Source organism: Cariama cristata, unplaced genomic scaffold (assembly GCF_000690535.1).
Source record: "Cariama cristata isolate BGI_N322 unplaced genomic scaffold, ASM69053v1 scaffold4026, whole genome shotgun sequence".
Lineage (NCBI taxonomy): Eukaryota > Metazoa > Chordata > Aves > Cariamiformes > Cariamidae > Cariama > Cariama cristata.
In genome coordinates, this window is record NW_009623651.1 from 41,870 (window position 1) to 53,918 (window position 12,049).

General features: G+C 35.6%; 1 protein-coding gene across 1 annotated transcript in view; it reads right to left on the minus strand.

The window, feature by feature from the left end:
- PRDM5 (PR domain containing 5) overlaps window positions 1-12,049 on the minus strand; it is a gene marked incomplete at its 5' end in the record, with an annotated part of 67,930 nt that overhangs the window by 15,226 nt on the left and 40,655 nt on the right. The window contains one exon of the mRNA XM_009702814.1: window positions 2,584-2,669. Within this exon, the coding sequence (XP_009701116.1) occupies window positions 2,584-2,669 (86 nt within the window). The remainder of the gene's footprint in view (window positions 1-2,583; window positions 2,670-12,049) is intronic.

The window sequence follows — 12,049 nt, forward strand, 5'->3', positions numbered from 1 at the left end:
CTACAATTGAAAAGTCAACACATCGGATGCCTCAGGAGAGAAATTTCAAGTGACTTCCTGGCTTTTCTTGTTCTTAGAACTCACAAAAATAAGCATTGGCAAACACACGACATTTTTTTATTTCTTAATATTTAGTTTTGTCTTTGTTTAAATGGCCTAGGATCACAGAACAAGTTATAGTGCATTAGTATCATGCTGAGGAGTTTCAAGCTATTCCTGCACTGGTATAATCCTTCTTCACTGGAAAAGTTCTTACACAGCACAGTTAGAATACATCTCCTTTACTGTTTATATTCAGATCTGGTGCGTGTTTTTGAATCACAGTTCCCAAATGTTCCCTGTTACTGTGCTTTGGTGCACACCTCCAAAATGGTTTGGACTCCATGACCTGGATTCCTTTTGGGGAAAAAAAAAAAACAAACAAAAACACCACCTAGAAGCTTTAATGCATTCCAGGGAGCGCTATTGTGTATTCAGTCCATAGGACTAGGCTACCCATAATCTGCAGTAAAATCCTTGAAACACACACAAGATAAACATCAGGTCCTCAGCACCAACTGTTTCACTCTACAGACCTACTACTGCACCATACCACTTGTTAACATACATGGTCTCTGATTTCCAGAATGAGGAATTAGACCACAACTACCCCGAGCACCAGAGAAGTGCTACAACATGACTGCGTGCATTCACTTCAAAAAAGACACATACGAATAGCTCAGAATTTACAGTTCAGCTTATATTGCTCTTGGTTAAAGATCTGAAATGCTCAAAGCTGGAAATTCAACTATCAGTACTGTACACAAATATGTTAGGCTATCAATCTTGTAAAGTAAACCGTCTTAAGATCTATAACTCTTAATTACCTCTACGAAACAGAGTAAAGAGAGAATCTGACTAAATGAGCAAGATTATTGGAGAATTGTGAAATGCACAGCTTTCCTCCACTGAAGTACTGCATTTTCTAAGACTGTAGGATATGCAATCCTACTGTAAATAACTGCTATTAGTTAATTTACAGCTTTTAAGCAATGAAGATACTGTTTGTAAAGTTCTCTAACCTCATGGATTTTGGAAGAAATCATCACTTGGTGTAAATCACTACAGTCAATGGCAATACATCATTATAGGCTCTAAAGGCCTATTCTTATCCTTCCCTTATCTTTTTTTTTTCTTTTTTTTTTTTTTTCCGAGGGGCTCTTCCCTTGTTTTTTGAACACCTACAGAGACTGGGGGGTTTGTTGTCTTTACTTAGACTGTATGACAAATCAGGAAAAAATTAAACTTGGCACTATTTCAGAGCTGGCCTTGTTTACCACTCCTCCCACTCACAGCCATGTAGAACATATATGGTAATAAAATTTCTCCTAGTGTAAAAACAGTAATATGGGACAGTAACAACAGAAAAGATTTTATAGCACTCCTTAAAGTGATTTAACAGCTGGAAAGAAGGAGAAACAACTAACAACATGGGACTAGCCTGCTCTCAGTGAACCATCAGGAAGTGCTGCACAAACTACTGATTACTTCTGAACTAAAGTTTGGGGTACATGAGCTAAAACTTTATCTAGGACCTCCAGCTAATACCCTCAAGACCTAGGTAGAATGGTAGAAAATGAAACAAACAGTTTGATCTTATCTTTAACTATTTAGAAAGTTGTTCTGTGTGCAGATTTGCATATGGAGACTACTAACTTATCATCCTCCCTATTTCCTAATAGATAAAGCACTTTCTTGGTTTGGCCTCAAGGCTGCCTTGACTTCTGTAAGCAGTAACAGTTCCCAAGGGATTACTAGTAAAAGCTACAGTTTACTTCTAACTTTTTGTTTGTTTTCTTATGGTGGATAAGGAGGCCAGAGGCAGTTAGTATATGGAATGCTAGACCAGCTCAACATCACCTGGAGATCTCCCTTTACTAAGGGAATTCACATCTGGCTGTTTGAAGACAGGTCTCCATCTCTTCACTGGTTGAGTGGGGCCAAGACCTCGCCTTTGTCCTCTAGTAAATACACATAACGTGACAAAGCTTTTCCCTAAAACAGGTAACGTTCGTGCTGAGACTCAAGGTTCAAAAATAATCTTGGAGATATCTTTAACTTGCCTTTTACTTTGCCTTCAGTTAAATAAAAGTTAAATAAAGTAATTTTGCAGCTTAAGATTTGCCATCAGTTAGTAAAGTACAGCCTCTACAAAAGCTCACAGTGACTGGATTTTAAGGAGGCAGTAAGAATCAAAGCACTGGATATTAATGTCTCAAGAACAGTGAAGTCTTTACAGAATTGTTTACTCAGTAAACAGTCACAAACATTAATTTATATCTATAAATAGCCACAGGTTAAAGGAAGAAATTAGTACTACTATTATTTCAACATTTAAGAAACCAAATATACAAAAAATAGAAGGTCAGTAAGGGAGTCAGAATTTAACAGTTAATTACTTAAATCTTTGTCTCTTATTTTGACAAGTATAAAATATCTTGGTTGGTATAGCCTAATCTCTACACAAACAGTAATTGTTTACTTTTCGCCACACACGATTCACAGACAATCCTCAACTTACCATAAAAACTAAGCTACACTTACCCTTGTGTGGGTGCGAATATGCATCTTCAATCCATCATTCTTGCTGAAAGCTTTGTCACAGTAAGGACACTGGTAAGGACGCTCACCTGAAAACAAGAAAAGCATTAGAATCCGTAAACATGGCTTCAGTATATGAAGGCCTTGCAGCACAGTTATTTGTCAAACTGAGGTACTTTTTCTGGCCTTGTCTTCACACTCAGTTCAAACAAGAAGAGATTTAAGCATTAGGAAAATTACAAATAAAGATCCACCTGAGCAGGATACAGGGCTGGATCAAAATATTCCTCTTTTCTGCTTGTTTTTGTTCTAGCAATATATGAATACACACAGAGAGCCTTGGGGGAGAAAAAAAAAAAGAGAAAGAAAAACAAAAGAAAAGAAAACACCTACTGCCCTTGCTCAAACCACATTCTACAGTGACTTACACATGGTCACTTTTATGGTTAGACATTAACTGCTCCCAAATATTTCTTCTATTTCACATCCGGTCATTATTAGAGCCCTCTGGATGTCAGAATCCCAATGAAACACAAAATCTGCTCTTTTTTAATGCTGTATTTGAACTGTGTTAGAAGCTAGTTAATCAAAAGTTTCTGCAATTCTTGTGTTGTAATTTGTGACTGAAATGGAAGCAGAACGATCTTATCTCCCTTGCAGCATCCCATATCTTAAAGGTATTTAGTTTAATGCTCCATTAAACTGGTGTCATTTAACATCGATTTTCCCAAACTCGCATTAGTGTAATGTGGATACTGAGCTATTCAGAATCAAAGAGTGAAGAGTTTCTAAGCTAGCTCTATAATTTGCAAGAAGTGATAAAGCTTTATAATTCCCTAAGGCCATCTTAATTTTTAACTCTTTAGGCAATGCACTAGAATCTGAGTCTATTGCTTCCTCTTCCTGCACATAATGCTTTAAAAGGTTGTTTCTAGTACAAAAACACAATATAACAAATTAAGACACAATAACTATTTCTCTATTGACAAAACAGAATTTGTTCTACACAATCATAACGCTGAAGGTGTAACAAACTTTTATTTGAAAATACAAGTTAAGCAAAGCCTATTCTACTAAGTCAATGCACAGCTTTCCGCTCATGGGGGATTCTTTGCACGTATAGAGAGATTTAACATAGTCCAAATGTCAAACACTTATTAACACTCATACACAACCCTGGAAAACAGGTAAGTAAGATTAACTACATTTTTACAGCTAAAAAAACCCAACAGACATATTTCACTAATATGCCAAAGATCAGAGTGGAAGAGAGTAGCAGTAACAGAGATTTTAAACAGCATTTAAAGCTTCACAGTCCCTAGTAACAGGGATAGTCATCTTGGTTTGGAGAAAGGAAGCCTCACCCCTCTTCTCATCTTTTCTCCACATGAGGTGTTCTTCCATGATTGCTCAGAGGGAAGATACTGGATGTTTTCTTTCTTGCGAACAAGATGTCAAAGGATCACAAAAAGTATGTAATGGGGACAGCTTACAGAAGCAGCTCTTCAGAAGGACCAATTGTGAATACAGTACAGCTGATCAACCGATAGTCACTGTTGCACATAAAATCTTCATATAGTCACAAGTTGTATAGAGATTTGAGGGCAGCTGAGACTACATGATTATTTAAGGGGATAAAAAACTCCAAACTATTTTGTAGATAAACTATTCTGTTATTTTCTGTCTTTTATTACTGTTTAGATAACTCTGTTAATGACAGCAGCAAAACACTGTAACACTGTGTGGCAAAGTACTTCTGAAATCCAAATATTTTTCTCTCTTGTATTCTGCCATCTCTCAGAAAGCACAATTGTGTGAACTTGGCTGCTTTTTTTTTTTTTTTTAGGACAATGACAACAATCACTGTGTTACAGCTATGTTTTCATTGAGCAGTTTGAAATATGATCCTCTCTCTCATGACTCTCGATGTCTTTAATCCATGCCTCCAAAATTCAAACACTCCAACAGTTGTCAGTACTCAAATATTTAATTAATTCAGCTGACATTTTTATGTTTTAGGGCTTTTGAATGTAGAAGTTAAAGCTTTCAGCAGTTTGTAAGTAGATGAGCGTTGACAGGTAGGAGTTGTACTTCTTCTCCCTCTCCCCCCCCCATCCCCAAGTCTCTTTAATGAGAAAGACTTTTGCTTTCAAAGGATGGTTTTGAGTTTGTCTGAAATGGATTAACAGTGTCCTTCAGAAATTAACCATGGAGATCATGGTACTCGATGAGTAAGGGCTTCAGAGCTTTCAGTAGATGCCAGTAGAGGGCAACAGTATGACTTCATATCAACACGCTATACCTGAAAAAGCCTGGCTTCCAGCAGCTGCTATGTACTGTTAATTTTCAAAAATCTCCACTGTTCCAAAAAAATCAAGTTTACTATGTAACATAGGCTGTGAGCTCTGACTTGACATTGATGCTTGATGACATCCTATTTTTCCAAATTATATAAACAATTTCTCATGCACTTGTGTCATTAATAATTCCCAGTAAAACAACTTAAAAGGTGACCCCGAGTACTTCTACTGTTGCTGTCATTTTTTACGTTATTTTCTTTCGCCTAATCTTTGTAGCCTGTATACCCAAACACAAGTGCCCTTGAGCTTACAGAAGCAACTGTTTCCCGTATGCATATACATCTTTTAAATGTGTAATCTATCTTCCACCTCAAAGAGATTTAGGATTTTACAAAATTAATTGTGGGCCACTTAAAACAAATATGTGTTTGCAACACAGCCAAGTTTCTTAGAATAAATTTCTTAGTCTCTCTGCCACCCAGGTGAACCTGCTCTGGCAGGGGGGTTGGACTAGGTAATCTCCAGAGATCCTTTCCAACTCCAACCGTTCTGTGATTCTGTAACCACTCCACAGACAAGTTGTGCCATTGTGTAAGAAATATATGGATATTTCTAATTGTTTTTAATAAAAAATAATTTGTATTTTAAATTTATTTGATCTGTGAACAAGAGTAACATTCCCTTCATTTGACATCAGCCATGTGAAAATACAATTTTAACCAGTTGTTCTGAATCCCAGTGAAATTAAGGATAAAAGAAAGTTAGGATGAATTGCTCTCTGGAAAAGGCCTAACTTTGCTGCCTGTCTGAGAACTGAATGAACTGCCCTCAGTCAATGCATCTTTTTCTCTATTTACTGTATCGGGGCCTAAGCAACTAATTCAAATTAGATGTCTGAACATACGGACAACAGATTTTGGCAAGATTATTACAATCCTACTTATTAACTTCTCTATCTCTGGAAAAATTAACTTCCCTCCTTGCTTCAGAACTAGACTAGGCAAACATTATTCATGCTACCAGTCAGTTTCTCGCAAGAATGACCCCAATAACAGATTCATCAATAAGAATACTGGGGAAGGAGGTCTTCCCCAAGAGAAGTCTATCCCATTTTAGGTTCTGTAAGATAAAAACAGCAGCAGTGGATCCTTTCTTTAATCCTGTGAGATGCAAATGGCATAAGATCACAACAGAGAAAAAAAATATTTTAAATAATGAATGCAAAAAATATTCCTCCCGCACATGAAGGTTTGCAGAAGTGCAATGTTTCATACAGAACTATTGCAAGTGTCCATAAATGAGAGGGTTTTTTGCCTTGACAAAGTTTAGAATTGTCACTAAGAAAAACTGGAAAGCAAGCGCAATGTGGTAAAAGCTCCTAGGAAGGTGACATTATCCATCAGTGCTTTCACATTCATCTGCAATCATGCAAAGATCACCAAAAATCAATTACAAGCACTGGAATATTAAACTTAAGATCAGAGCATGCACACTAAATACTTGGAGATTTCCAGATGTAAAACTCCTCTGATCAGAAAAGGAATGGATCTGTTATGATGAGATTAAAAGTAAGAATGACTAAGATAAGCAAATGACATGGTGCTGCAAGTCATGTACCTCTATTTCTCTTGTCCTCACAGAAAGGAGTTACTAAGCATCAAAATGAAAGAAACCTATTTCCCCGATAACAAACTACAATTTCTTCTTGGATTTACTGCTAAAAGCACGCTTATGAGATATGGTGTCAATGCATGATAACATCATAATAAGAGGGGGTGCACCTTAGATAAAGTTGTTGATGCCGATTAACAATTATACCATTTGCACTCTGCATTTTTATATAAATATATTTTTATATATAAATATATATAAAATACAGAGATATCTTTGTGATTGGAAGCAATGATAAATTATTATCAGGGGTATCATACTGAAGTAAATCAGTGCACTCTTTTTTTTTCTAGAATGCCTTTTCATTGCAGTCAACAGTAGAGTAAGTTTTCAAAGGTATTATTTCCACAAAGTGAGTGGTTGGTTGTTCTTTTTTAAATTTGATTCATAAAAAAAAAGATATAGATAAGGGGAGGGGGGGTGGAGGAATTCTTTTAACTTCCAAATACACTACCAAGCCTTAATCCTAACAACTTCACATTTGGAAAATATCTGAAAAAAGGCCTGACCTCTGTTATTGTTTGCAACTCTGCCATTAAAACACAACTGAGACTATGATCTGCACTTTTCACTAAAACACTTCACCAGGCTTTCTACTTTAGTACAGTATCAAAATGCAGTAGGCATATTAAATACATCTTAATCTCACAGCTTGTCCGATCAACATGCCCAGAAGTAATGTTGTGAATGCAACAATAACTAACAACAATTGCTATCATTAAAACAGCAAAACACTCAAGTAAAACAGACTTAATAAATGCTATGTTTATCCTCAAGTTACAGCTGACTGTCAAGTCCCTGCTGTCCAAGAACAAACTGGTCAACACATTAATGGCACTTCTGTACAAATAACCCCAAATAAATAATCCTTGGATAAACTGCAGTGGATTTAATATAATTCATAGTCTAGACATTCTACTTCCAGATTTTGTATCAACAAAAACAAAGCTTTTAACATAATAAAAATAAATTTAACCCTAATACAAGGATTACAAAAAAACAATTCCATGATTGAAAACCATATGGGATTTTGATCCGAAAACATGTCATGATAGAACTGATATCTTTTTTTTCTTCAAGTGTGTACATCTCTAGCTTGAGATCACGATACCTACTGGACCTTAATGTAGCATAAAAAGTTAAACATCAGATTATTCCATTCCAGTTCAACTCAGGATGGACAGTTTCCTATGTCACATTTGAAATGAAAGGTGCAGTAAGGCAGTATTTACAGTGAGTTTAGCATCCAGATTTCCTAAACTCAGACACCCCTGGAAGAAAAACAATTGAGAAACAAAACCAAATACAGATTAGTTCTTCAAGATTTCAGTGGCTAGAGCTAGACATTTAGTAAAGACTTTGAGACAATAATTCAAATTAGTCATACTTGTTGCTATTTACACACTGTATTTTGCATTCCTCGTAGTCAGTTTAGCCACAAAAAAAGCTAATGACAAAATCAAGCAGAAACTTGATATAAACACCAATGTTAGCGATTACTTTGAAACAATGACCTCAAGTAAGATCAACCAAATATGTACTTTTCATGTGACAAATATATTCCCATCAAACGAGACAAATGAAACACGCAACAATCTCCTAATCTGAGAAGACTGTAACAAAAGAGACCAGCAAACCAAAAAAGAAACAAAGACACAGAGAAGATCGTCAACAGCATGCTAAAGTATGCATTTGATGAACTACTAGATTCAGTTTTGGAAGCAGTCTCAGAGAGCTCTTTGAAACCATAAACAGGCATTACTTCTATTTCATTCTGTTCAATTTGGAGTTGTATTTACTGTCCCCATTCCCATGCAGCTTGCATACAATTAGCAGGTATGTATGTTAGCCTTCATGTACAAATTCCCTGGATTTCTGTCTTTACTGGAACTAAATTGCTGTATTAAGGAATGAAGAATTCGAATTTTGCAGTGAAATTACGAAGGGGATTTTTTTTTTTTTTTTTTAATACTTTTTAATATATCTATGTTTGGTCAGTTGGCGTATTCAGCACCACTGGTCTAGGTCAACACTCAGGAACATCAGGAAAAGACTTATGACAGGCTGCACTAAATATTAGACCATGTTCAGTTTATGTCACTTAAATGGAATTGATTTCTTCAGTTTTCTTTAAAAAAATAACAAATAATTAGGGCAATGTGATCCCTCAGAATCTTCCACAGACCATTCACCGTCTTCTAAATATAGCTCCTTTTCAGATGGTGAACTGCTCATTATAAGGATTAGAGGACTGTCTCTTAAAAATAGATATATATAGATATATATATACACATCTGAGTGTATTATTTCAAAATGTTGATTTTCAGAACAGTTATGGTAAAGTATAATCATTTTTAAAGGCCTAACTTAAGACTGGGGTAAGGGAGAGGGGAAGAAGGAAGAGTCCACCCTCACCCAACTGTGGTGGAAAGGCAGCAGTTCACCTGGGGAGGAATTTGGAGGCAAGGGGGCCATCTGGATCACACATGCAACACTCCATACCAGATGATCAGGGCAGCCCAGAATGGGAATTGCAAGAAGGCTTTTTTAGTCAGAGATAATCTGGGGTGATGACAGCATTCAACAGCAAGTAAGGATGGGCAAAAGGTTAACGGATATAACAAAATTATAATCTGTGACATATGCTTTAGAACATTATCTGTTCATATAGAGCACTTGACAGCTTTACACATTTATCCTCAACTGCTGTTGCTCTGTATATGGTGTTCCCATCAAATTAAAAAGGAAGTTTGAGTCCTTAACTCTACAGAATTCAGTTAATGCACTACACAAATATGTATACACATGGAGACAAAGAAACCCAAGACACACAGAACTGAATTTCTCCCACATAAAGAGAACTTCATTAGGAATTAAAATTAAGTTAAATAGGAATTAAAGGAACCAAGTGATTTCAACCGAAATTAAAATTAGAAATTAAAACTAAATTAGAAACTGCCAGAAAACCAATTATTTAATGAAGACTAAATAGTCACACTTTAAGAAAATGTTCAGTAAATTTCACCACCTTAGTGTTGTACAGCATGTCAAATGGCCCCTGAGAACACAAACACTTCCTCAAAATAATCAATTTCCTCTTGTGTAGAGGTGGCAGTTTTTTAGACACAGAGTAGCATTTTCAAAAGCATTTATTACCCTAGGTCTCTTTGGCATTCTTATAATTTTGACCAGGGATTCTGGAAAGGGAAAATAATGGGAGAGAATCAAGAAGCTAGCTAGCTGCTCTCTTTATGACACCTGGACTAGACAATAAAAACAATAATTCTGGCCTGCCTAATTTTGAACCATTAAACACTCAAAATTTAGCACTTTAGAAGGTACAGAAGTGCCCACATAGGAGTAGCTTTCTCATGCCAAGAACCAAACAATTTTGTGATTTGAAAGATAAAATACTTATGGATGACAGCTGAGACAAGACCCAGAAACACCCACCATACATGTAATTCTACACTCATAGTCAGCCAGATAAAGAAAGGGATAGCTCTTTGACTGCTGTTAGGAGAACACTCCTGTCGCCTGAGAGAAATGGGAAAACAGTACTCAGGTATGGGTCAATTAGAGACACTTCTTACACATTCTTCATTTTAACTGACATTCAAACTTGGCAGATGCTGAAGACAAGAGATTAAATATTTCTGCTCTTTTTTTCCTTCACTGATGATTAATAACACTAAGACTACGTATTTGTGAATGCTTTCTAACCAAGCTCCAATACTTGTGTATTTTCGAAGCACAAGGGAGAACTAGATTTGCTTTTATAAGAGTCAGCCAAATGCATTTCCCATTCACTAAAAATGGTCACGTTTGATAAAAAAACTCGAATGCTATTCTTTTCAAAATAAGGGAAAACCAGACTGCTTAAACCATTTTTTTTTATTAATACTCTTTCTTGTAAGTACTTAGCCATGCCTTATTCTCTGAGGCACAGAAGCAGTGTTTTTACCACTAAAAAGGTTTGTTTGCTGCAAAGTTTTGGGTTTAATCAGAGAATTCAGACTACCAGTAATTAAGGACAAACATTTTGACTATTGGTCCATCTGGTTCATCAAAATTATCATGATATAATAGAAGTTTCAGCTATTTGTAACTAAATGAATGATGAAGACTAGTAAAGGACCCTACAAAATAAGAAGGCTATCTGAATCTGTACAGTAAAGCATGAAATAACAACCATTATTACTTACTTACAGACTCTCATCAGTTCTACAGTGGTATGAAGACTTCAGTCACAAATTAAAAACCTGAGACACTTTAAAGAATAAAACAGTTTCATTCTTTGCATCTATCAGTGGAATTAAGCAATTTGATTTCCCTATGAATGCAGCATTAACATCTGACTTCAGTGAACCCAATAGTCAACCAAACCTTTTAAAGTACGTGCATTAATCAATCAGTAATTGATTTGATCTAAAGATGTCACTAGCATTCAAATAACCTATCTCTTGTAAGAGCCTTTCTTCATTCATGGATGCAGACAACAAGAAGCTGACAGCTGCATGAAACTTTACAGGTATTTTTAAAGATTTAAGTGTTGTCTGGAGATAAATAGGACAATGATGTATAAACTGAAAGCTTTAGAAATGCAGAATCCTTACCTTTGAGGCCTTCTGCAAGCTCCTTTTTAAATTCCGTAGATAAAAGAGAGATCATTTATAAGTTATTGAATAGAAACAACCTATCTGTAGACATTTGCAAGCTGTTCACTGACCAGATACAGATGATTTTTTCACATACTTCATTGTGATATGAAAGAAAGTTCCTTCAAGCTTCTCTTTTATACTTTTTTTTAAAAATGTAAGAAAATATAAATTACTTACAAGGTAATCTGCCAGAAGATTTGCCAGAATGAGGATCCTGGCTGCACATTATTTCTTATGTACATCAACAGTTGCTTGTTTAGCTATTAAAACTTTGGAGATGTATTTTACACAGTAATAAATAGAAGTTATACTGTACTTCAACTCATTACTTCCCTCAACTACTTTGAAGTCTTTTATGTTCATAGATGATTGAACTACTGTTAATAACCAAAGACTTTTACTATAACTCCACCACTAATATATTTTGATTGGTTACTCAGGAATTTTTACATAAAAGTGCAAAGTTTGGACCTAGATTTTTAAACAGTTGGACCTCAAATATGTTTTTAAGTAAGATTAAATACTTAATTAATGAAATTGTAGGAATGTGACTACAATGCCAAAGTTAGTACCATAAGATCAGGCTCTCAATGCAGAGGATGACAGACATCTCTAGAAGGCAATCAGCACCTAAAGTTATAGGGGACAAGTATGACGTAATGCTTTCACGAGCTTATGAAGCAGTCTTTAATTACGGAAATGAAAATTGAAACGGTAAGCTTAACTGTGTTGACACAAAGGATATGGAAGTCCACAGCCTGAATGCTTTTTTGCTGTTTTAATGTAATCTCTTGGTATTATCTTTTATTCATGTACACTGAAGCAAATTTACAAAGA